The 27,458-nt window shown below is 38.3% G+C and overlaps 1 protein-coding gene across 1 annotated transcript; it reads right to left on the bottom strand.

Annotated features, from left to right (window-relative positions):
* Nucleotides 1–5,177: 5,177 nt before the first annotated feature.
* On the bottom strand, nucleotides 5,178–9,221 carry DEFB126 (defensin beta 126). The gene is made up of 2 exons (XM_026502910.2): nucleotides 9,164–9,221; nucleotides 5,178–5,392 (listed from the first exon to the last, which is right to left on the bottom strand). Exons 1-2 carry the CDS (start codon nucleotides 9,219–9,221, stop codon nucleotides 5,178–5,180), a joined length of 273 nt encoding a protein of 90 aa, XP_026358695.2.
* Between the last annotated feature and the right edge of the window lie 18,237 nt (nucleotides 9,222–27,458).

Genomic DNA, 27,458 nt, shown 5'->3' with positions numbered 1-27,458 from the left:
CAGGCTAAAAGGCAGGGAGGGCTCAGGGTATTTATTCAATCTCTTTTGAAATATCTTTGGTGGAAGTGAGTCTCGTACATTCATGTGGGGCCAATGTTGACTCTCTAGGACTTCCACAGGTCTCTGAAAACTGGGAAATTCTTCAGGACTGCCAGGAATTCCTCTTGCTCAATCAAGGGAAAAAACAAAACAAAACAAAACCTCACAACATTTCTCTTTGCATGTAGCCCAATAGAACTAACGTCCTGGTGCACCTGTCTAGAACGGCTAGTAGCTCCTTGAAACAGGAGAATTAGTCTCCTCAGAGTAGAGGAGGAGAAAGGAACCGTATTCCCGTCACCATGTTCGAAGAATCTCGAGACATATGTTCTAACATTACAACAGAATCGACAGCCTTGCCAACGTAAACATGATGGATAACTGACAGAGTAGGTAGATGTGTTAGACGAAGGTGGTGATGTGTCTTCAACGTCATGAGGAATCCGAAATAATACCTAAAGTTAATAGAAATAAAATATTTGCACGTGTGATTTCGTATCATAAAGTCAACTAATAGGAAACTACAGAATAATATTCCTAACAAAAAGAAGAGGGAGTATGGGGAAGTAATCACTAAGTTAAAACCTTACAAGTCATATCAAGGAGTTCTAGGTACAATTTTGATTTCATAAATAAAGAAATGAGGTTACACTATTTAGACAGGGAAACAATTCTAAGGAGAATATCAAACTTCAGAAATGTTTGCTTTTGGGGGGATGTTTCAGTGGATTTTTACTTTGTGTTTTATTTCATTCTATAATATTTGAACATGTTTCATCATATACATGTATGGCTTAAAATTAATCACTCTTTATGAAGTAAAATATAATGGGATAGAGCGTTTGGCCAGCCACAGGCTCAGTTAATACCAGACTGGGTTTTTGTTTACTTTTGATTGCTGGTCTGTTTTCCTTTGAATGTGACATTGTAGCAAGATAGAATAACACAAGTGATATTATATAACTTAGAGTTTAGTCTAATAAAGGCCGTAGATTCATGTATTTTTATGTACTTGTCCTGCTTTTCATTCAGCCATTGTGAGTTGATTTCTTTGTGTGTTGACCATTTTTTGGTCTCTGTAATTCTGCGTGCGAGATCACCACTCTCGTCTCAGGAGAGCAAACTGTTTTCACTTTCTTTATTGAAAATTTGTTCTGTATTTTATTGATTTCTTTTCTTCCTCTTTACTGCTTGTCTTATTTGCTATATATTTGAACTTATATACTAAACTTTCTCTACTCTTTCAGTATGAATCTCTAATTATTTTCCACTTATCTCCTTTTCTTATATATGGATCAATTGGCATAAATTTCCCTCTAAGAATTGTTCAGTTGATATATCTCTACTATAATTTAGTTCAGAAGATTTTATCAACTTTATTGAGGTATAATTGATAAATAAAATTGCATATATTTAAGGTATACACATGGGTTTTTTTTTTTTAAGATTTTATTTATTTATTTGAGAGAGAGAGTGTATGCATGAGCAGGAGGAGGGGCAGGGGGAGAGGGAAAAGCAGACTCCCGGCTGAGCAGGGTGCTCGATGTGGGGCTCAATCCCAGGACCCTGGGATCATGACCTGCAGGCAGATGCTTAACGGACTGAGCCATCCAGGCACCCCCACATGGTGTTTTAATATATGTATACGTTGTGAAATGCTTACCAAAGTCAAACTAATTAACATATCCATCACTTCATATAGTTACCACTTGTGTGTGTGTGGTGAGAACACTTGAGATCTACTCTATTACCAAATTTCAAGTACAACAAATTGTTATTAACTATAGTCACTCTGTCGTACATTAGATCTTCAGAACTTATTAATCTTATAACTGAAAGTTTGTACCCTTGATTATTACCCCCTCCTTTCCTCCACTCCCAGCCTCCAGTAACTACCATTCTACTCTCTGCTAGTGTGAGTTCAATTTTTTTTTAAGTTCCACATATAAGTGTGATCACGTGATATTTGCCTTTCTGTGTCTGGCTTATTTCACTTAGCATAATATCCTCCAGGTTTATCTGTATTGTTACAACAGTAGAATTTCCCTCTCTTTTTGAGGCTGAATAATTAGCGAACAGTACTAAACCCCAAGTAAGGGACTTACTAGCGCCCTTTTGTTAATTGTTTTCTGGTTGTTTTGCAGATCTTTTATTCCTTTCTTTCTCTCTTACTATATTCTTTTGTGATTTGACAATTTTCCATAGTAATATGCTTTGATTCCCCTATCTTTATATTTTGTGTATTTTTTTATTACAGTTTTTACTTTGTGTTTATCATGAGTCTTGGAATCAAACTTTTGAATGTCATTATTAGGATCAAATACGATGTGCATCGAAATTGGATTCTGATTTAATTTATTTAAGGAAAGCTTTATTCAGACATTAGAGCCTGAATGCACAGGTAGGAATGTGCATGGTTTTCAGAGCTCACACTTGAGGACTATGCGGCTCTGCAGGACGAAAAGCTAACAGGTTAGAAGTCAGCCTTGAGGATACCCTCAGATTTAGCATGAGATGGGTTAGAGATACGGCTTTGGGAACAGCAGAACTCCTTCCCAAATGTGGCTGTCTGTTCTTGTTCAAGATCCTTTCCCTACAGGAACTCAGATTTTTCATATTTTAAATGGTAATAGCCTATACCTCACATACTTTTTTTAAACCTACATTTTATGGCATTTCATTAAGTGCCAGAGACTGTGCTCAGTGTTCAAAGTGCCTTATTTAATTTTTAGACGTATTCCAGGAGGTGGGTATGTGATTATACCTGCCTTACCAATGAATAAATTGAGGTAGAAACCACATAATATGTAAACATAGTAAAAGGAGAACCTAGATATGTTTTGCTCTGGTTTCTTCAGCTTTAATCATGTTATCATGATTATTATATAAGGCTTTTATTTAATGACATTGTGCATCAATGTGCTTGGCACATTGTGATTCTTTTTTTTTTTTTTTTAAGATTTTTATTTATTTATTTGACAGAGAGAGACAGCCAGTAAGAGAGGGAACCCAGCAGGGGGAGTGGGAGAGGAAGAAGCAGGCTCCCAGCAGAGGAGCCCGATGTGGGGCTCAATCCCAGAATGCCAAGATCACGCCCTGAGCCTAAGGCAGATGCTTAACGACTGAGCCACCCAGGCACCCCTGGCACATTGTGATTCTTATACAACGAAGATTCATTTTCTCCCCAAAACCACAAAGCGGAGAAAGGTTATTTGCCACGTAAGTTCAAACATGGGATGAAGAAGAAATGGATGTAAGGGAAGAGGACAGGAGGGTAAAGTTCCTCATCCATAATCACAGTGATCATAGCTCTGAGATGTTTTCAAGGTAGTGGTCAAGGTGATTACTGAGGGGAAAGCACAGTAAGTTCTACCAGGAGCTTTTAAAATCCCATCTGGCTGTTCAGTGAGATCCTATGCTCCTAACCTCTGTCACAGCCTTTTCTGCGTTGTAATGAGCTTCCCCCCAGGTGAAACATGGCTTCTAAGCACCAGACCCACGCAGAGCAGTCATGGTCTAGTGGACAGGGCCCTTGGGAAATGTGCCTTTCTGCTCTTCACCCAGGAATCAGCAACCTGCTATGGCTAGGTCCCTATGTTGTGAGTAAATTTGAATATACTACTCTAGCAACCTTCAGAGTGCTCCGAGTGGGAGTAAATATTTTCTCTATTCTTCAACTTCATAAACTTAGTCTTGAAGGCGGAAAATCAGTTGTCTACAGACTGAATAGATGAATAGACGATGGGACCGTGAATGACCTCATAGATGTCTGATTGTGAAGCTCATGTTTTTTTCTACTGCCTTCCTCTGCTGAAGTGACTTGCCTCTCTGTCCATCCCCCTCCCTGCTTGAGTTCATGAGTTCTGCCTACAATGAGAGCCATGGGAGTAAAAGGCAATGATGTCCTGCTAGTTTGGGCTGACCCACCCCTCAAATCTCCTCTGCAGGATTATATCACAGATCATAGATGTATCTGTTTGAGGAGGCAGAGGCCAGTCTCCTGGAGAAGATCTGGAATAAATGAAGGCAATATTTCATTCTGATTACTTTCTCTGACTTTATATGGGCAGCTTTTAAGTCCTATGAATAAAAATGAATGGCTAAATAAACCAGTATTTAGGTTATACTACAGAGCTCTTGCTCTCCCTTCTACCCTCTCTAAGTTGGCCATTATATTCAGATTTCCAGGGAAAAAGAAAAATTGGATAATATCAGAGTATAGTGACAGAGTACTCTTAATAGTCAGTTAAGTCTGTCTCAGTTCAAATGCCTACAAATCAGTATTTCTCTTCTCTGAAGTGAGGTCAGAATACCTACATCCTGAGGTTGTTATAGGAAATCCAGTAAGAAAATGGATATGAAAGCTCTTTCTAGGAATGCCTTTGTATTAGTACCCACTTAAAAAATATTTGGCTGGTGCCTGGGTGGCCCAGTCAGTTAGGCATCTGCCTTTGGCTCAGGTCATGCTGGGATCAAGCCCCTTATCGGGCCCCCTGATCAGGGGGGAGTCTGCTTCTCTCTCTCTCCCTCTGCCTCTCCCCCGGCTTATGCTCTCTCTCTCAAAAAAAATAAATAAAATCTTAAAAAAAAATATTTGGCAAACACCTTCAACCTGTAGGAGGAAGCCTTCAAACATTCCATATTATGAGCCACTGGTTCTCAAAGTGTGGCTCATCGACTAGCAACACCAGCATCACTTGGGAACTTGTGAGTATGCTAATTCTCAGGCTATACCACAGAATCAGAAACTGGAAGTGAGGGCCAGAAGTATGTGTTTTAGCAGTCTCTCTAGGTGTTTCTGATATACTTTAAAGTTTGATAATCACTGCTATGGGCAGATTGTGGGCCTGTGGGCTGGAAACTGTCTTCAATGATGACACCACTATCATCCCTTAGTCCCTAATGAGTGTTTTGGACTGAGCCTCACTTGTGTCTGGCATCTGCCTTATTTGCATCCCTCCCCTAGCATTGCTGGTGCTATGGAGATTTGACTGAGTGGAGGGACAGTGGGGAGTACAGTAGAGAGAGAAGAATGACCCCAAAATAAGGCCCTTTGCTTTAATGAACCAGGGATCCTATAAGGAGACAGAGGCTGAAATTTCAAATAGTAGAAGCAGTGATCACCATTAGTGTAGTTTTCATTTCTTAGTGGTTGATAGTTGATTCTTAACAGTCGGCATGAAGATTTTATTACTGGAACTTAAGGGTTTAATCTTGTTGTCGATAGCCAGAACACAGCACACCTTATGTCTGTCACATCTCCATTTCAAATGATCTTTTCGAAGTTCTCTATTACCGCATTTCTTCTTGCAATATCCTGTTTTGTTTTCACACCTTTTCAAGAATAAATGACCTGTATAAAGGAATTTTACAGCTCATTAAACCAAAAATATTTATCTAAATAAATTTAAAACAGCAAGCTTTTTTGAGCATTGATTATTTGAGTCTTTATCAGTTGCTTTGTTATATTTGTCCTAATAGTGAAAACCTCCTCTGAGGAATAGGTGACATTTTATGCATACAGAAACCTGTGGGATTTGTACATGTATGTAAGGGCTTACCATTCCTGGAATGAGAATTCTGCATGCAAACTTTCCCCAGAATTCTATTTTTCATTTTTTTAAATGGAAAAAAATATAGCATATCATTACACATCAAACAAAATCCCATTTTCTAAAATGTAACCAAAACACATTTAAACACCTAAATAGAACTCACAAGCTATCCTCTTAACATATGAAATGCTTAAATCATTGTTGTAATGCTCCTCAGAATTACCAAAACACACATAGCTTTTGTTGACACTTAGGGGGATTTCCAGAATGTCTTTACATGCTTCTGAGGTCTTACAAATTATATTTGGAATATAACTTTATGCTTGTCTTACGTATGATGTTCAAAATGTATCGAGTGATAGACGTCTAAATTTTTAACATATAAACTTTGGTTACATATGATATTGAGATATCTGCACAATTTTTGGTAATTTTAGGAATAAAATATACAAGAGACATTTTACTAGGAATGTACTAATCAGAGAGACATTCTGCAGTGTGTAAATATTTTGTATGTGCATATTTTATGTGCATATTATATACCTTTACAAAGTCTTCCATCACATGGTTTAACACAGAGGACCTTGAAGAGATGTTGGGACTCCTCCACATCTTGCTCTATGTTGAGTCATACTTTCTTTTATTCAACCAAAAAAAGTGTATAATCAGAATTAAGCAGGACAGATAAGTTTAGGTGCTTGCATTCGAAAAGAAGAGAAAGAAAATAACAAATAGCTACAGGTTGATATAAGTATTATTAAGGAAAGAAATAATGTAAGAGAGAGCAACTTAATAGAGCTACTGTTGACAGGATGATAGAAGAAATTATCCCTAAGGAAGTGATATTTGATGCTAGACATGAAAGATAAAAAGGATCCAGCTCTGTGAAGAGCTGGAAGATGGTAGAAGGAAAGGGAGTTGCATATGCAAAGGCTAGGAGCTAGTGAAGAGCTTGATGTACCTGAGGGACTTCTGTTGTTTTCATGACTCTTCTCCCTCTTCATATTCTGTGTCTCAAGCGCTCTTGCAATGGTCTTTGAATTTACACTTCCTTTCCAGCCACTCCCTCTTTTATCCTCTCTTCCTTACTCTCTCAAACATCTCCATGGACGTGACACTCAAATGGCTTTCTTCAGTTGGGATATATGGATGGAAATCTTAGATCAAGTCTCTTGTTTCCTTCTTTCCATTCCTGATGTTCCACATACCTTGGTGTTTTGTGGATTTCCTCTCCCAAATATCCTTCCTAAGTGTTCCATTTTTAATGCCACCGGATCTTGGAGATGGTGGATTGGCTAATCTCACAGAATAATCCTGAATTGCTTGTGTTTGTCTAGAAAGGGAACCTGAATTTTCTCAGGGCCCTTCAGTTTAGAACTAGGACACCATGTGAACAGGTGATATATGTCATCAATGTCTCAGAAACAGGGAGAGAAATTGTATAATCTAAACTCATAGAATTTTGAGGCTACATTAGACCAGGAACATTTTCTGAGGTACCTCTCATACCATTTGAACAGTCTGCTAGTAGTAGAGAGTGGAGACCATCGTCCTTGGAGGCAGGCTGTCAAGTAACACAACTCTCTTTCTGTTAGGAAGTTCGTCCTCAAAAAGTTAGTCTGGCACTTTGTGCCATATATTTAAAAATTACAGATGAGATATAGGCCAGTGTAAAAAATCGAACCATAGAAAATATAAAGTATGGGTGAATAACTGTTCTCAACACTGGGAAGAACTTTCTAAGCTAATGGAGAATGCAAAGAAAAATACCAATAGATTTGATATGAAAATAAAAATTTCATGCCTCAATAAATTAATAAAAAATTAAAAAGTGACCAATAAGTGATTGCCTTGGGTGTGTGGGGCCAAGTGAGGAGTAACTGATGATAGGTGCAAGGTTTCTTTCTAGGATGGTGAGGAGGTTCTAAGTTAGATTATGATGATAGTTGCACAATTCTCTAAATAGACTAAAATGCATTGATTTATACATTTTAAATAAGTGAACCATATGATGTATAAATTCTATATCAATAAAGTTAAAAATAACCAACACACAATAATTTACAATACATGAAATGCCAAAGTTGACAAAACTGTCAGGTGAAAGTAACAAAATAGTAAGGAAGCACTAATATACTAAGAGTAACCATTTGAAAATATATGGCAGTTCCCTTAAAAAAAATAATGCCCTATGTCATCGGAATGAAAGTACATATCAATAAAGGTATTAAAAAGCCAGCACACAATATTTACAGTAATATCAAATTTCAAAGTTAATATACTTATCTGGTAAAAACTAAACAAATTAGTGAGAAAGCACTAATATACTAGGAATGGCCATTTGAAAATGTATGGTGGTTCCCTTAAAAGAAAGAATATGCTGTAACCTGGAAATGGAGCTTCTAAAATTTGCTTATATATCAGAAATCCTATAATGATTTATGAACTAGATTACAACACTGTTTGTAATACTGACACATTAGAAAAAACAACTTGATACAATAGGGGTCTTTCCAAGTAAATGTTGGTGTAAAAGTAGAATAATAAACATCTATGGCAAACTGTATTTTTGAGGAATATTTAAATGTCTGTAAAATTTTCTTCATAAAATGTTAAATTAAAAAATTAGAAACATGCATATGAGTTGGTCAACATTTAGAAAATATAAGAGATTATTAAATTGTAGCCAATTTTGGGGGTACCTGGGTGGCCCAGTCAGTTAAGCGGCTGCCTTCGGCTCAGGTCATGAGCCTCAGGTCCTGGGATTGAGCCCCACATCGCGCTCCCTGCTCAGCATGGAGCCTGCTTCTCCCTCTCCCTCTGCCCCTCCCCACTGCTCGCTGTCTCTCCTGCTCTCTCTCTCGCTCTCTCTCTCTCAAATAAATAAATAAAATCTTAAAAAAAATAAAAATAAAAATAAATTGTAGCCAATTTTTTGATATCCCAAATACTTGCAGTATTCCTGTCTTAATTTTGTAAATATAAACTATAGAATCAATTAAAAAGAAGGAATGCTTACACAAGTAGCCTGAAATGTGACATGGGACTTCCAGCAGTTCTGAATCTTTCCCTCATGTCCACCCAGGATAGTTTCCTTATCTTTTCCACTTTACAGTCCTATAGATATTTAGAAACAGCCTTTCTTGTCCTGTTAATCACATCCAAGAATAAAAAAGTGGGAGACCATCTCTGTAAGACCAAGACAATCAGAAGAAGTAATATTGTAGAATTGTTACTTCAGGAGTAATACTTGGTACCATATGAAGTGAAGTGAAGCAGGGCTGGCCTGAGCAAGTCCCTGAGTGATAGGATAGGGGGTTTGGAGCATCAGGACCATCTCTGCATTTGGATTCTCATTATTCTCCTTAACTGCCAACCATAGACACTGCTCTGTTGTGAGAGCCTTGAGATATCTTAGAACAGAGATATTCTGAAGAAATAGGGCAAACCTCAGCCTCCTGTCCTGTGAGAACACCTCCCCCATTCCCATGGACAGTTTGACAATAGCGACTCTATGTGCAGGACCCTGTTTTAGGTTAGTGTTTCTTCTTCCCCAAGATTTTATTTACCTGAGACCAAGTGGGCCAGGAGCAAAAAAATTGCAAGGGTGAATAATAAGGACTTCATCGCTCCTGAGAGACAGTGGGTTCTGTGGAGTCCAGCAGTCTCTATTCAGTGTGACTCTGAACACAGGTCTCTGTTGTCCTCTCTAAATGGGGTTGAGCTCAGCCAGTAGACGAGTAGCATATAGGATACTGTGTCAAACACAACTGCAGTCTATTGGCCAGCAGCTCTAAATGAGGCACCACTGTTCAGAGTCCTGTACTAGGCATACCTTTAAGGAATGACAAATAGAAGAGAAGGTGCAAGAATGTTATGGTTTGGAGAGAAAGGACACTTACAAGGGTAATTTATTCTGATCCTCCAGGCCTGAGCACTCCTACCTGTTTTTTTCACAGCTACTTGTGTTGATTCTATCAGTGTTTATCTCACTGCATTGTGACAGTCTGTTCACCTGTCTCTTCCTCTAAAATGGAATGTCTTTAAGGACACTGACTACATATGATTCTTTTCTGTTTTTCGGTACTGTGTACAGAGAAGTACCTATGTAATTGTTGAATGAATAGATTAATACTCTTTTGATAATAGGCACTTCAAAAAGTTTTTTTTAAAGAAATAAATCAATGATCAAAGATATATGTACAAAGATGTCTTCAAATCCCCCTTTAAATCCATCAGTAGAACATCATTAAATGAAGTGCATTCATATGATTTAATGTCATGCATCTGTTAAAAAGAGTTCAGCGGATTTGTCTTTCTAAACATATTTTTGAGTGCAAAAGCAATGCTATAGAACAATATAGTAATGATTTTAATTTATGTAAAACAGTATAGTGTGTATGTATGTCAGTAAAAGTATCAGCTAAAAGGGGTGAAAGGATACACATCATTTTAGTAATAGTTATTTCCTCTGGATGGGACTGGTTTAAGGCAGATAGTCAGTGAGTAAACTTTAAATTGCATTAAAATTTTTTGAGTGGCCCTCTGGATTGTGACTGGAATTCAAAACATCTTAGAGATTTCCTTTTTTGTGAAGATATTTTATTTTTTTTCCTTTCTTTTACAGCTTCATTGAGATATAACTGACATATATTAAACTGTATTATTTAAAGTGTTCAATTTGATGAGTTTGACATATGCAAACATCAGTGAAACCACCACCGCAGTCAAGATAATACCTCCTTCAACCTTCAAAGATTCCTTGTGCTTCTCTGAAGTCCATTTCTTTCTTCCCCTTCCTCCATATTTCTCATACAACCAATGGTCCAATGTCTGTCTATAGATTGGTTTGCAATTTCTAGAATATCACATAAATGAAATTATATACTATGCATTCTTTTTTAGCCTGTCTTCTTTCATCAATGTAATAATTTTGAGATTCATCCATGTTGTTGGGTATAATAACACTTAATTTACTTTAATTGATAATGTTCTATTCCATGTGTATACAAAATTTCATTTATTCATTCACCTCCTAATTTTAGTTGTTTCCAGATATTAGCTATTACAAATCTGTTGCTAATCATTTGTGTGCAAGTCTTCATGTGGATATATGCTCTCATTTCTTTCAGATAAACAGCTAGTAAGGGAATAGGAAGGTAGAGTCACAGAATGGGTATATATTTTACTTATTAAGAAATGGCCAAGTGCCTGTCTGGCTTAGTTGGTAGAGCATGCGACTCTTGATCTCAGGGTTTGTTTGTTTGTTTGTTTGTTTGTTTTAAAGATTTTTATTTATTTATTTGACAGAGAGAGACAGCTAGAGAGGGAACACAAGCAAGGGAGGAGAGTGTGAGAGGGAGAGCAGGCTTCCCACCGAGCAGGGAGCCTGATACAGGGCTCGATCCCAGGGTCCTGAAGGCAGACGCTTAACGGCTGAGCCACCCAGGTGCCCCTGATCTCAGGGTTGTGAGTTCAAGTGCCATGTTGGCTGTAGAGCTTACTTAAAAAAGAAAGAAAGAAAAAAAACCCAACCAATTTCTTTTCCAAATCGTTGTACCATTTTACATTCTTACCAGTACTTTATGAGAGTTCCTTTGGATATATATTTAGAAGTGAATTTCTAGATCCTATGGTAGTTCTATTTTTAATTTTTTGAGGAACTGCTGTGCTGTTTTCCATAGTGGCTATCCTAATTTACATTTCTATAACAGTGCACAAGGGTTCCCTTTTCTCTACATTCTTGCCAACATTTATTATTTCTTGTCTCGATGACAGTCATTCCAACAGGGGTGAGACGATATCTCATTGTGGTTTTGGTTTGCATTTCCCTGATTAGTGGTGTGAAGCAACTTTTCATGTGTCTGTTGGCCGTTTGGATGTATTCTTTGGAAAAATATCTAAGTCTTCTTCCCATCTTAAAATTAGATTGTTTGTTTTTCTGTTATTGAGTTGTGTTCATTCTTTATATTAACCCTTTGTCTGATATATGGTTTGCAAATATTTTCTCCTATTCTGTAGGTTGCTATTTTCATTTTGTTGATCGTTTCTTTTGCTGTGCAGAAGCTTTTAAATTTGATACAGTCTTACTTGTTAATTTTTGCTTCTGTTGTTTGTTCTTCTGGTGTCATATTAAAAAAATCATTGCCAAGACCATGTCATTTATATGATAGTCTAGAAATTGCAAACCAGTCTATAGAGAACTTGCAGAAATCTACCTGCCTGAAGGTGTATTGTGTGTCAGTCTCAGCCTATCAATAACTGGTGTTATGGTTGGACCAGCCCTTATGGTTATGACTGCAAGATGTCCTTTAGCAACAACTATCAGGAAACTTTGAAAACATAAAGTTTTATTATTTATAGGGCATGGAAATTACATAGCATGCCTGAGGCCACACAGGGAAGTCATGGCTAGGGAGTGTGCACAGGGACCTGGGGTTCTGCTTTTATTTGGGTTGAGGGTGGGGGTCTAGGGTATTATGGACACCTGGCTGACTCAGTGGAAAGAGTGTGTGACTCTGGATCTCAGGGTCATGAGTTTGAGCCCCACATTGGGTTGTAGAGATTACTTAAATAAATAAAACTAAAAAAAAAGGGTAAAGCATGGGAAGAGAAAAAGCTAGTGTCCCAAGTCGTCAGTTATTGAAATCAACCAAGATCTCTAAAACAAAGGAACCTCAGTGAAGAGGAGTGGTTCTTTTTCTAACTCTGTGGCTCGCAATGTGTTTATTAGAGATAGCCATTGTTGAAATGGATGCCTCAGCAATCAAAGCTTAAGTCAGGCACTTGCATTACAAAAAACAAACAAACAAACAAAAAACACAAAACCGTTGCCTGGGTTTAGGCTACAGGGAGACTCCCGCAGAGCAGCAGAGAGGGAAGAATAGGAGTTTGGACACAGTGGAGAGGAATTCCATGAGAGCCACCTAGGGTGATACTGCACAGGACTAAGCTGTGCATTGTTGGGGACAACATCTCCCACTGAGGAGGTGGAAAGCAGTGAGTTAGTGACCAGCTACCCCAGTTGTATGGGTCATGGCTGGAGAAACTTGTTTCTTTTCATAAGAACCCAGAGTACTGAGGCAGGACTCCCATGCCAGGGGGAAGGGAAGAGCCAGGGAAGGAAACAGATAAGAATATCAAAAGGCCATAGAGAAAGCAGTTCCTAATGACTGCTTTTGACTTCAGTAGGAAGTCTGCCCACAAACCTCTGGGAGTGTCCCACTGGAGGATCTCCTCACCTGGTCCACAAGCACCCACAATGCCCCAGTGCTAAGCCCACACCTCTCCCCACTCAGCAGCCAGATCTTTGTGTGGCAGTGAGAGTAGTTCAGGTAGCCGGGTCTGTGGGCAAGGAGAAACCACAAGCTACAGTGCCACCTTCTGGAAACTAAAGGGAGGCTTCCAGCAGCCAGACTGGTGAGTTATAACAAGAGAAAATAACAAAAGCTTAAGAATTCTGCCACAAGATGGAACAAGAAAGGTGGAGCTGGTCTACCCATACACAACCTAAGAAAACCAGGTAAACCAACACCAAGGAACAGTACCGCATGGGAAGACAGCCAGTAGAGACTTAAGGAGGTTTCTGCTGCATCACATTGAAGGCAGCAATGAAAAATGCAGGAACATGAAGAATCAAAGAAATATGCCATCACCATAAGATATCCATAATTCTCCAACAACTGAGCTCAAAACTAGGGAATACTGCAATCTAGCTGATAAAGAATTAAAAATAGCTGTTTTTAAAAAAGATTTTATTTATTTATTTGACAGAGAGAAAGCCAGCCAGTGAGAGAGGGAACACAAGCAGGGGAAGTGGGAGAGGAAGAAGCAGGCTCCCAGCGGAGGAGCCTGATGTGGGGCTCGATCCCAGAATGCTAGGATAACACCCTGAGCTGAAGACAGATGCTTAACTAAGATTGAGCCACCCAGGAGCCCCAAAAATAGCTGTTTTGAAGAAACTTAATGAGCCACAAGAAAACTTAGTAAGACAGTTCAATGATATTAGGGGAAAAATACATGAACAAAATGAACTCTTTATCAAAGAGATTGATCCTAAAAAAAAGACCCAAGCAGAAATTCTGGAGCTAGAGAATTCAGTGAATTAAATGAAGAATATAATAGAGAACATCTTTTTGAGAAGAGAGCAGATGGAAGATATTATAAGTGACTTAGAGGATAAGAATTTTGAACACAGAAGAGAACAAACAAAAAAGAATAAAGTGAAGAAAACTTGTATGTTCTATGGGACTGAATCAAAGGGGGAATGTTGGAATAATTGGGATGCTAGAGAGAGAAGGAAAGAAGAAGGGGACAAATCTTAAAGAAATATACATCGGAAACCGGGGATGTACTGTATGGTGACTAACATAATATAATAAAAAATCATTAAAAAAAAAAAAGAAATCTTAAAGAAATAATGGTGGAAAACTGCCCAAACCTGGCCATCCATATTCACAAAGCTAATAGATCACCCTATTATCTCAGGGCCAAAAGACCTCCAAAACACAATATAATAAAACTATTCAAAATTAAAGATATAAAGAGAATCCCAAAAGTCAGCCAGTGAATGAAGAGTGTAACCTACAAAGGAAACCCCATTTAGCTGTCAGCAGATTTCTCAGCAGAAACCCTAAGGAGACAGTAGAGTGACATGCCAAGCGACAAAAGATTTAAAATTGCCAGCCAAGAATATCTGGCAGAGTTGTTCTTCAGATACAAGGTAGAAATAGACTTTCCCAAACAAACAAAAGTTGAAGGAGTGCTTCACCACTAGACCTGCCTTGTAAGAAACGTTGATAGGGGTTCTTCAAGTTGAAATGAAAAGATGCTAATCAGCGACATGACAACATATGAGAATACACAACACACTGCTAAAGGTGGAAAATGTTAGTCAGATATAGAAAACTCTAACTTTATAATAAGATGGTGTATGAACCACTTAACTATAGTATAAAGGTTAAAGGAAAAGAGTATTAAAAATAACTGTGTTGGCTAATTGAACATAATAAAATTTTTTAAATAAAATAAATTTAAAAATAACTAGAGTTACTGTAACTTGTTAATGAATTCACAGCATGAAAGAGGTAAATTGTGACATCAAAAATATAAAAGGGGAGGAGAAAAAGTGAGGAGACATAGGTGAATGAAGATTAAATTGCTTTTAGCATAAAATGGACTGTTTTGTCTATGAGATGTTTTATGTAAGCCTCAAGATAACCACAAAACAACCATCTAAAGTAGGTTTGTGAAGGATTAAAAAAAGGAGGGAGAAGGGGGAGAGTGGAGCATTCCACCATGGAAAATCATCAGTTTACAAGAGTAGTCAGAAACAGGAAAAAAAGAGCAATGGAAATACAAAAGAACCAGAAAGCCATAAGATGGCAGTAGTAAGTTCTTACGTATCAACAACTACTCCAAAGATAAATGTATTTAATTCACCAATCAAAAGGCACAAAGTATTAAGGAGGGCACGTATTGCATGGTGCACTGGGTGTTATATGCAAGTAATGAATCATGGAACATTACATCAAAAACTAGGGATGTACTGTATGGTGACTAACATAACATAATAAAAAATTATTATAAAAAAACAAAAACAAAATCAAAAGGCACAAAGTGTCTAAATGGTTATTTAAAAAAAACAACAACAACAGACCCAACTATATGCTGCCTACAAGAGACCCACTTCAGGTTTAAGAACACACATGTGCTCAAAGTGAGGGGATTATTTCATGCAAGTGGAAACCAAAGGAAAGTGTGTGTATAGGCTGTAAGCCAAAAATGGTAACAAGAGACACAAAAGTCCATTATATAATGATAAAATGTGACTACATCAAGAAGATATGACAATTGTAAATATATATACAACCAACATTGAAGCACCTGAATGTATTAAATGAATTAACACATCAGAAAAAAGAAATAGACAAGATTACAACAATAAAACCCTTCAGTACCCCCGTTTTCAGCAATGGATAGGTCATTGAGACAGAAAATTAATTTAAAAAATTGGAATTGAACGACACCTTAGACCAAATGGACCTAATAGACATCACACAAAAAAAGTAAATTAAAATGGACCAAATAGTTAAATGTAAGTGCTAAAACCATAAAACCCTCAGAAGAAAACACAGGAGTAAATCTTCATGATCTTGAGTTAGGCAATAGTTTCCTAGATATGATCCCCAAAGCAGATAAAAACTGTTATATTTTATTTTTTTAAGATTCATTTATTTCTTTTGGGGGGGGAGGGGAAGAGGGAGTGAGAGAGAATCCCAAGCAGACTCCCTGCTCGGTGTGGAGCCCAGCATAGGGCTTGATCCCACGACCCTGAGATCAGGACCTGAACTGAAATGAAGAGTCAAACACTTAACTGACTGAGCCACCTAGGCATTCCCAAAACTGTTATATTTTAAGAGACACTATCAGTAAGATGAAAATGAAACCCAGAGAATGGAGGAAATATATATCATATACCTAACATATCGAATCATATATGTAACATGGACAGCATAGCTCAAGAGATGGGGAATTTCAGACTGGAGCTGGATATGGTACAAAAAGGAACTAAATGCAAGTATTATGTTTATATATGAATATAACAGCAATTTGGAGGTCAGTTCCCATATAGGGAAGTGATGGGTTATTGAGCTACATGGAATCCTTAAGGACAAAATTAAAAAGAAAATGAAAGTTGTTATGCTGAATGATGGAGAAAGCCTAAATTCATGAAAATGGAATATCTAGGAAATTGGTGTAGTGAAAGAATCATCATCACTCTGTACCAGGTAAGGTTTGAAGCTTTATATCAAGTTTTAGGAGTGACCTCCAAGCTTTTTTGAATTTTGAGGGTGCAGTTTTCCTAACAGAACTTAAAATTGGAAAATAAAATATATCATCATAAATGTATATAATAAAAAGATATGATTACTGATGTATTATAAAAATTGACATGTAAAATTACAATTTAATTTTTCAATTCAATCTGAATACATAACAATGACAATTATCCATTTAATGAATATACAAAGAAGCTGTTTTTAATTTTAATTTTTTAATTTTTTAATTTTAATTTTATTTTTTTAAGAACAACTGGTTTATTTATTTTTTAATAATATTTTTTTATTATGTTAGTCACCATACAGTACATCCCTAGTTTTTGATGTAAAGTTCTAGGATTCATTACTTGCAAATAACACCCAGTACACCATGCAATACGTGCCCTCCTTAATACCCATCACCAGCCTATCCCATTTCCCCACTCCCTCCCCTCCAAAGCCCTCAGTTTGTTTCCCAGAGTCCATATTTTTATAATAATTTTTTATTATATTATGTTAGTCACCATACAATACATCCCTAGTTTTTGATGTAAACTTCCATGATTCATTACTTGCGTATAACATCCAGTGCACCATGCAATACGTGCCCTCCTTAATACCCATCACTGGCCTATCCCATTCTCCCACCACCCTCCCCTCTGAAGCCCTCAGTTTGTTTCTCAGAGTCCATAGTCTCTCATGCTTCATTCTCCCTTCTGTTTACCCCTCCCTTTCTTCTTCCATTTCTTCTCCTACAGATCTTCCTACTTCTTATGTTCCATAAATGAGTGAAACCATATGATAATTGTCTTTCTCTGCTTGACTTATTTCACTTAGCATTATCTCCTCCAGTCCCGTCCATGCTGTTGCAAATGTTGAGAAATCGTTCTTTTTGATGGCTGAGTAATAATCCATTGTATATATGGACCACATCTTCTTAATCCTGTCATCTGTTGAAGGGCATCTCGGCTCCTTCCACAATTTAGCTATTGTGGACAATGCTACTATGAACATTGGGGTGCATATGGCCCTTCTCTTCACTGCATCTGTATTTTTGGGGTAAATACCCAGTAGTGCAATTGCTGGATCATAGGGTAGCTCTATTTTTAACTTTTTAAGGAACCTCCACACTGTTTTCCACAGTGGCTGTTCCAACTTGAAGTCCCACCAACAGTGTAAGAGGGATCCCCTTTCTCCACATCCTCTCCAACATTTGTTGTTTCCTGCCTTGCCAATTTTTGCCATTCTAACTGGTGTAAGGTGGTATCTCAATGTGGTTTTGATTTGAATTTCCCTGATGGCTAATGATGTTGAACATTTATTCATGTGTCTGTTAGCCATTTGTATGTCGTCATTGGAAAAGTGTCTGTTCATATCTTCTGCCCATTTTTTTGATTTGATTATTTGTTTCCCGTGTATTGAGTTTGAGAAGTTCTTTGTAGATCTTGGATACTAATCTTTTATCTGTAGTGTCATTTGCAAATATCTTCTCCCATTCCGTGGGCTGCCTCTTAGTTTTTTTGACTGCTTCCTTGGCTGTGCAGAAGCTTTTTATCTTGATGAAGTCCCACAAGTTCATTTTTTCTGTTGTTTCTCTTGCCTTTGGAGATGTGTCATGAAAAAAGTTGCTGTGGCCGATGTCAAAGAGGTTGTAGCCTATGTTCTCCTCTAGGATTTTGATGGATTCCTATCTCACATCGAGGTCTTTCATCCATTTGGAGTTTATCTTTGTGTATGGTGTGAGAGAGTGGTCAAGTTTCATTCTTTTGCATGTAGCTGTCCAATTTTCCCAGTGCCATTTATTGAAGAGACTGTCTTTTTTCCACTGGATGTTTTTTCCTGCTTTGTCAAAGATTAGTTGCCCAAAGAGCTGAGGGTCCATTTCTGGGTTCTCTATTCTGTTCCATTGGTCTATGTGTCTGTTTTTGTGCCAGTACCATGCTGTCTTTGTGATCACAGCTTTGTAGTATATCTTGAAATCAGGCAACCTGATGCCCCCAGCTTTGTTTTTCCTTTTCAACAATTCCTTGGTGATTCGGGGCCTTTTCTGGTTCCACACATATTTAAGGGCTGTTTGTTCCAGTTCTTTGAAAAATGTCATTGGTATTTTGATCGGGATGGCATTGAAAGTGTAGATTGCTCTGGGTAGCATAGACATTTTAACTATGTTTATTCTTCCGATCCATGAACATGGAATATTTTTCCATCTTTTTGTGTCTTCTTCAATGTCTTTCAAGAGTGATTTGTAGTTTCTAGAATATAGATCCTTTATGTCTCTGATTAAATTAATTCCAAGATAAAGTATGATTTTTGGTGCTATTGTAAATGGGATGGATTCCCTAATTTCTCTTTCTTCAGTCTCATTGTTCATGTATAGAAATGCAACTGATTTCTGAGCATTGATTTTGTATCCCGCCACATTACTGAATTGCTCTATAACTTCTAGTAGTTTGGGGGTGGAGTCTTTTGGGTTTTCCATATAGAGTATCATGTCATCTGCGAAGAGAGACAGTTTGACTTCTTCTTTGCCGATTTGAATACCTTTTATCCCTTTTTGTTGTCTGATTGCTGTTGCAAGGACTTCTAGTACTATGTTGAATAATAATGGCAAGAGTGGGCATCCTTGTTGTGTTCCTGATCTTAAGGGAAAGACTTTTAGCTTTTCCCCATTGAGAATGATATTCGCTGCAGGCTTTTCATAGATGGTTTTTATGAAATTGAGGAATGTACCCTCTATCCCTACACTCTGAAGGGTTTTAATTAGGAAAGGATGCTGTATTTGTCAAATGATTTTTCTGCATCAATTGAGAGGATCATATGGTTCTTGACTCTTTCCTCATTGATATGATCTATCACACGGATCGATTTGCAAATGTTGAACCACCCTTGCATCCCAGGGATGAATCCCACTTGGTCACGATGGATAATCCTTTTAATGTGCTGTTGGATCCTACTAGCTAGGATCTTGTTGAGAATTTTGGCGTCCATATCCATCAGGGATATCGGTCTGTAATTCTTTTTGATGGGGTCTTTGCCTGGTTTTGGGATCAAGGTAATACTGGCCTCATAGAATGAGTTTGGTAGTTTTCCTTCTGTTTATATTTTTTGAAACAGCTTCAGGAGAATAGGTATTATTTCTTCTTTGAATGTTTGGTAGAATTCCCCAGGGAATCCGTCAGGCCCCGGACTCTTGTTTTTGGGGAGGCTTTTGATAACTGCTTCAATCTCTTCATAATTAATCGGTCTGTTTAAATAATCAATTTCTTCCTGTTTCAGTCTTGGTAGTTTATAGGTTTCCGGGAAGGCATCCATTTCTTCCAGGGTATTTAAATTATTGGCATAAAGCTGTTGATAAAAGTTTCTGATGATCCTTCCTATTTCATTGGTGTTGGTTGTGATCTCTCCCCTTTCATTCATAATTTTATTAATTTGGGTCCTTTCTCTATTCTTTTGAATAAGTCTGGCCAATGGCTTATCGATCTTATTTATTCTTTCAAAGAACCAGCTTCTAGTTCTGTTGATCTCTGCTGTACTGTGCTTCTCGTTTCTAATTCATTGATCTGTGCTCTAATCTTGATCAACTGCCTTCTCGTGTGTGGGTTAGGCCTGTTCTTCTGTTCCAGCTCCAGCTTCTTGAGGTGAGAATATAAAAACTGCATTTTAGGTTTTTCTGTTCTTTTGAGTGAGGCTTGGATGGCTATGTATTTTCCCCTTAGGACTGCCTTTGCAGTGTCCCATAGGTTTTGGACCATTGTGTTTTCATTCTTGTTGGTCTCCATAAATTGTTTAAATTGATTTTTAATTTCCTGGTTTACCCAATCATTCTTGAGCAGGATGGTTCTTAGTTTCCAAGTGTTTGCGTTTCTTCCAAATTTTTCCTTGTGATTGAGTTCCAATTTCAAAGCATTGTGGTCTGAGAATATGCAGGGAATAATTTCAGTCTTTTGGTATTGGTTGAGACCTGTTTTATGACCCAGTATATGGTCTATTCTGGAGGAAGTTCCATGTGCATTCGAAAAGAATGAGTATTCTGTTGTTCTGGGGTGTAGTGTTCTGTATATGTCTATGAGATCCATCTGGTCTAGTACATCATTCAAAGCTCTTGTTTCTTTGTTGATTTTCTGCTTAGGTGATCTGTCTATTGCTGAGAGTGGAGTGTTGAGGTCCCCTACTATTAAAGTATTTTATCTATATGTCTCTTTTTTTCTGGTTAAGAGTTGGCTTGTGTATCTAGCTGCACCCCTGTTGGGGGCATAGATACTTATAATTGTCATATCCACTTGTTGGATACATCCTTTAAGAATAATATAGTGTCCTTCTGTATCTCTAACTACAGTCTTTAGTTTAAAATCTAATCTGTGTGATATGAGAATTGCTACCCCAGCTTTCTTTTGAGGTCCATTGGCATGAAAAATGGTGTTCTACCCCTTCACTTTCAGTCTGGCTGTGTCTTTAGGTTCAAGATGAGTCTCTTGTAGACAGCAAATGGATGGGTCATGTGTTTTTATCCAATCTGCAACCCTGTGGCGTTTATGGGATCATTTAGGCCATTCACATTGAGAGTGATTATTGAGGGATATGATTTTAATGATGTCATGTTGCCTGTGAAGCCTTTGTTTCTATAGATTGTAAATTTCTGTTCTGTATCACTCTTGTGGCCTTTTTACTTTTATAGAACCCCCCTTAATATCTCCTGTAGGGCTGGTTTTGTGGTTATGAATTTAGTCAGTTTCTGCTGATCCTGGAAGGTCCTTATCTCTCCATCAATTCTGAATGACAGCCTTGCTGGATAAAGGATCCTTGGATGCATGTTTTCTTGGATAGAGCTTTAAAAATATCCTGCCAACTCTTCCTCTCATTCCAGGTCTGTGTAGACAGGTCTGATGTTATTCTGATACTTTTGCCTCTGTCTGTGAGAAATTTCTTTGCTCTGGCCACTTTCAATACTGTATCCTTGGATCTAATATTTGCGAATTGCACTATGATGTGACATGGCATAGGTTTGCCATGGTTGACCTTGGGAGGGGTTCTCTCTGCCTCTTGGACATGAATACTTGTTTCCTTTGCTAGAGTAGGGAAGTTTTCAGCTACAATTTGTTCAAATATCTCTTCTAGAGCTCTCTCTTTCTCCACCCCCTTGGGGATGCCTATGATTCTGACATTTGAATGTTTCAGTGAGTCAGTAATCTCCCGTAATCTGCATTCGTGAGATTGGATTTTTTTGAGGCAAGTTTCTGTTTTAACTTTCTCTTCTACCATCCCATCTTCCGATTCACTAATTCGTTCTTCTGCCTCATTTACCCTGGCCATCAGAGCATCTAGTTTTGACTGCATTTGATTCATAGCATTTTTAATTTCTGCCAGATTCGCTCTCATTTCTGCCCTTAGAGATTCTATATTCTTGTTAATATTTTCGTTAATATTTTTTTTCAAGTCTACACATCATCTTGACCATGTTACTCTGAGCTCCATTTCTGATAATTTGGTTATATCCATATCCATCAGTTCTGTGGCAGAGGCCACAGACTCATTATCTTTTTTTTGCTGGGGGGGATTTCTCCTTCTCATCATTCTGATGAGGAGAGGTTGCGGGGTTTCCCAGAGCCCAAATTATTGACCAGGACCCAGGCAGTGTGCACTTGTTTTATAGGGACGTTAGGGATGTGGGCTTCTTGATTTTTAGCCTGCCTTCTGGGGGAAGGGCCTGCTGTGCTGATATTCAGGCAACCCTGTTTGGGTAGAGTTGTCCTGTCTCCTGCAAGGGGGGATGGGAATGGGCCCAATGTGAGCTGGTATTTCCAGGCTTTTGTTCTCTGGCGGCTTTCCCTGGCCGTTTTCTGTGGCTCTTCTGAGAGTCAGAGCAGCAGTGGCCAAATCCCAGCCTCTGTCTCAGAACAGAGAGATCACAGTCCACTCTCCACTGAGCTCTCTTGGCTTCTTTAACTCTGTTTCTGCCGGTGCTGCTAAAAAGTCTGCAGCGTTCCGGGTTGTGCGCCCCACAGCTGCTCTCCCAGCCCTGACTTTCAGGGCCCGCACGTCTCTGTCCTTTGTTTCTAACACCACCAGCCGCCCCTGGTTCCCGCACACGCTCCCGAGCTCCCAGTTTTAGTCCGGTTCCAGTGAGCACTCTGGAGCTCGGGTTTTCAGTCTGGTCATGCGCGTTCCCGGGCTTACAGTCTCAGTCTGCTCTCTCATGGGTGTGGGTCCGCGAGTCTGCGAGTCTGGCTCGCTCCTCAGTGCAGGTGGCTACTGCTTCCTGGCACCTGAGCGTGGCGGCTCCCTCCCCGTTCCGTTTATCTTCCGATATCTGTGGAAGGATTCACGGCTCCCCGTTTAGTACCTCAATACTCAGCGCTGGAGATGTTGGTTTGTAGAGATCCAGATGTATCTTCCTGCGTCTCAGGCTGATTCCATGGGTTTTCAGCATAGTCTGGTACATATCCAGCTCGACTCAGGGGACCAGCTGAAAAAGGGGACCCTTACTCCTCCACCATCTTTTCCCTCTCCTACAAAGAAGCTTTTTTAAAGCAATTAGAAACATTACATCATTTTTTCCTCTAAAGCTCTTTTCCATGAGTTTAAGTTTTTTTCCACCCTCCTCACAAAATTAAATCTTAGTGTAATATATTTTTATGTTTGAAAGTCCATTGTTGATCATTCTATCATATTTCTCTGTAACAAAACATGGATATGTATTGTAATTTATTAAAAAATCTATATGAACATAAAGCTCTAAATTTTTTAAGATTTTATTTTTGAAATTTTGCATATTTTTTTATTATGTTCAATTAGCCAACATATAGTACATCATTAGTTTTTGATGTAGTGTTCAATGATTCATTAGTTGCATATAACACCCAGTGCTCATCACATTTTTAAAGATCTTATTTATTTATTTGAGTGAGAGAGAGAGTGATGCACAAGCTGGAGGGAGGGGCAGAGGGAGAGGGAGAACCAGACTCCCTCCTGAGCAGAGAGCCTGATGCCAGGCTCGATCCCAAGACCCTGAGATTATGACCTGAGCCGATGGCAGATACCTAACCAACTGAGTCACCCAGGTACCCTAAACCTCTAAATTTTAAACAACATATTCAAGGTTGAGTCATCACTGCAATATTTGGAACAAAGTTGATTAAAGAAGCGTAAATGTGTTATCAAACATGAAAAATAGTTATTAACCAAAAAAACTTTTGTTTTACTATAAATGTATATCTTTAGTAAATAGGTGGCGCTTTCTTTCTATTAGTTTATGAATACATAGATGAATATTTCTTTTTACTGGAGTGAGATGAAGATCAGCATCAACATTTTCCCAGTTTTTATTTTGAAAAATGTAAACACTGAAAGATCTTATTCACATCAATAGGTAGATGTGAAAGTTGAAAGATTAGACATTAGAGAGAGAGAGAGAGAGAGAGAGAGAGAGATAGATCATACTGTTCTTTCAACTCCTTACAAGTTATATGCCAAAAATTCCTTAGTAAGGTATTATTAAGCTTCAGAAAAGCTTAATTTCAAAGCTTTATCCACCATTAGCTTGATTCTTCCTGGTGTCATCGCTTTGGTGAACAAAAAAATTTTCAGTCACTTGGATTTCCAAAGGATTTATTACCCAAGGTCTGTGATGATTCACCTTCTGAACACCAGGAGCAATATTTCAATTATCCACTCTTTTGACACCTGGAGGTTTGTCCACCCTGGGTAATCCATGATTATCAGATAAAGGATGGGTGAGAGGTACATTTTCTTTTCAGAGTGGAAGAAGAGAAAATGAGAAAGTGGAGATAGAAAAGAAGAGCCTGTTAAGAATTTTCTGTGCATGATAAGACTTTCAGAAATCGAGGGTCTGAAAATTGATTCCCTTAAATTCTCAATGTGCACTCCTTGGAAAACCTTTTTGAGGCTGGTGTCCCAGTATGATCCCAGTATGACTACTGATTTATATTGTGTGACCTTCTAATATTTATTGAGATGATTGCATGAACCATATGCTCTCAAGTTTTTATTGAGTGTTTGCCATGTGCAAGACACTGGTCTAGCAGCTTGGGACACAGCCAAGAATAAGATCAAGGTGTTAGGACTATATGGACTTTATGGTCATGATGATAGTCCATAAATAAGGAAATAACTCAATAATTCAGTAGGAGAATGAAGAAATATACAAAATAATTTCAAAGGACTTAAGTGATAGGAAGAAAATAATACAGAGTTGTGAGGAATGGTCTCATGGCCAAGGATTTTTTCTAAGAAAATGACATTTGAAGCAAAGATATGGAAAAAGAGTAGTCTAGGCTGAGGCAGACTGGTGGTCTAGGAGGCCTTCAGGTGAAAGGATGCCCTGTGAAGAGTCAACACATGACCTGTGTGATGAGGTGTCAGCTATGCAAAGAAATAGAGAAGAACAGTTTAGGCAGAGAGAAGGTGATCAGTTCTAGTTTGCTAAAGACTTTCTTGATATTGGCACTCTAATTCTTGTATTCTGGGAAATTCTTCACTCCCAAACAAAGATGGTTTGTCAGCCTAACAAGGGGTCTATGATCTACTGGAATAGAGGTCCCTTGAAAGGTCAATGATCTGATGGCCAGTATCCAAACTGCAGTCACAGTCACTGGCAACTTGACTTAGACAAAATAAGAAGAATTAGAGGAAAAAGCCTTCTTGATTCTGAGACATTTAGGTACTTGAGACTGTGGCTTTCAGTAGCACCCCAGACTTAGTCCAATACATTAATAATTAATCAACTTTATAGTTAATAACTGCATCTTTGTGATATCAGAGTTAACTCACTGACTCATCAGTCACCATACAAACATCACTCACATGTATGTAGACACACAGAGCATAGAAACCCTACATACAACAAGCATTCATGGACAAGATGAAGATCTGGAGAGGCATGATGTGAGATCACTATAGTGGGAAGTTGGACTTTTCATTGGAAAGAACATTGGAAAGATAAGTAGAATTTGTGATGCAGCTTTTAATTTCGTATGATGCTCTCAAGGCAAGTCCCACTTTCAACTCTATCTGGTTAAATTAGTATTTGTGCAGAATGAGGTGGTTTCTAACTATCATCTCTATCTAGTTAAATTAATATTTGTGGAGAATGAGGTGGTTTCTAACTATAACTGGGTTAGTTTCTAGTTGAAGCCTTACACAAAAATTGACCTAATGATACAGATAGGGATTTAAACTCTTAACTTACAATAAAAGGGGTGGGGAGTGTGGGAAAGGGACTTGTTGGGAAATTTTTCTGTACCTTCATAGCTTCCTCTGTATATGATAGTGTGATTCAGGCATTATTAAAGTCAAAATCCTTGTCTCAACCATAAAGGCAGCTCCAAACTGTGGTCTTCATTTTGTTTTGTTTTTGGGTTTGTTTATTTGTTTGTTTTGTATGGAAAAATCCACAGACACGCAAATGTTCTCTTGAGACCAATATATTTTAATACATTGGAGGAAGACAGATAAAGAATTTCAGCCCAATAGAGAGAATCCCTGTATCTTCTATGCAGTTCCCTTTACACATTTCCACCTGCGGGTAGCTCTTGGTGCTTATCTTGGCAGTAGCGTAATGTCCATCTGCATGCCATCCAATCCCCAACAGAATTGTCCCTGGTGAAATAACATATTGATGATGAACTGGCTCCCTGGATATTACTCCTAGTGCCTATATCTAGTGTCCCATACCCAGATGAAATGTGAATTAGTTGTACCATTAGTGGTCTCAAGAGAATGTGCTAAAGCTCAGGAAGAAACTTCTTCTAGGTCTCAGTTACTGTGCTTTCTGTGGCTTTGGTTGGTTCAGCTATGAATTCATCATTGAAGAAAGAAGCAGGGGAATTTGAAAAAAATTCCCAAGTATTAATATCAATAGTTATCTCTTCTTCAAAGGGTACAAGACGTGGTGGTGGTTTAGTGTATCCATGATCTTCTTTTATGGGAATGCAGCATGTTAGCTTGTTCATACAAAGAAGCTTGTACCTCTCAACATGAAAGCATCGTTTTCTGCAATGTCCTATATTATTCTTCCAACATCTTTCAACTGTCCAGCCAGCTGCAGGGAATAAATGAGTAGGTCAAGTTTTCAACTCTGACAACAGTATGGTATGCATTAATTCAAAATTTTGACAACTATTACTATTCCCATCTAGACTAATATGACAAATACTACAAGCCATTGGGGGACAAAAAAGGAAATGGAAACTGTATATTAAATATTATGTCATATGCCATCCAGGAAATGGGGGGGGTGGGGGGAGAGAGAGAGAAAGAAGGAAAGCGAAGAAGGAGAGAGGAGGAGGAGGAAGAAAGAGAGACAGAGAGGGAGACCTATGTAGAGCTGATATTTAAGCCAAGGCCAGAAGGATGGAAGGAGCCAGCCAGGCACACAGGAGGCAGAGATCATTTCAGGAAAAGACCAGCAAATGCTCAGTCCCACTGCTGAGAAACTGCATTGTGTATTTGGAGAAGATACCTGGAGAAGGCTGATTGAGTCTGAAGTGTAATGTGCAAAGAGCAAAGGAGAAAGAGATGAAATGAGCTTGAAATGGCAATGCCATCCCCCAGGCAGTTTAGGCCATTATTAAGCATTTTTATTTCAAAACATAGTGTGACTTAATTTATGATTTAGATGGCTAGTGTGGATTTTATGTGGAAATGAGATTAGGGAAAAGAAATTAATAGAATCAGGAAGGCATGTTAGAAGCTTTGGCCAGGTAAGACATAATGGTGGCTGGAACTGGGCTTCAAGAGCTGTGGAAAGAAGAGGACAGATTTAAGACATCGGTTGCTTGGATATAAGGTCAGGGGAAGAAGGAGAAATCAAAGTGCATTATCACATTTCTGTTGAGATAGGGAAGATTAGTGATGCTCACTATTCACAGAATAGTAAACTGAGGAAAGAACAAGATTTGGAAGGAAGAGAAAGAGGTGAGCTCAAGTATTTGTTTCAGGGCATGTAACACATGCTATACCTAGGATGTCAAGAAGGCAGTGGAATATACCGTAGAATCTCAGTAGACAAGTTTGGACTCTACATGTA

This window comes from Ursus arctos, unplaced genomic scaffold, assembly GCF_023065955.2.
Source record: "Ursus arctos isolate Adak ecotype North America unplaced genomic scaffold, UrsArc2.0 scaffold_16, whole genome shotgun sequence".
Lineage (NCBI taxonomy): Eukaryota > Metazoa > Chordata > Mammalia > Carnivora > Ursidae > Ursus > Ursus arctos.
The sequence above is the reverse complement of the archived record's forward strand: the minus strand, read 5'-3'. Positions and strand labels throughout refer to the sequence as shown.

Bases quoted from the DNA above. Each gene is read 5' to 3' on its own strand.
- DEFB126 (XM_026502910.2), bottom strand. From the start codon at position 9,221: ATGAAGTCCTTATTATTCACCCTTGCAATTTTTTTGCTCCTGGCCCAC. The intron at 5,393-9,163 runs GTAAATAAAATC...TCCTTTATACAG, and splicing joins CCTGGCCCACTTGGTCTCAG to GTCATTTATTCTTGAAAAGG.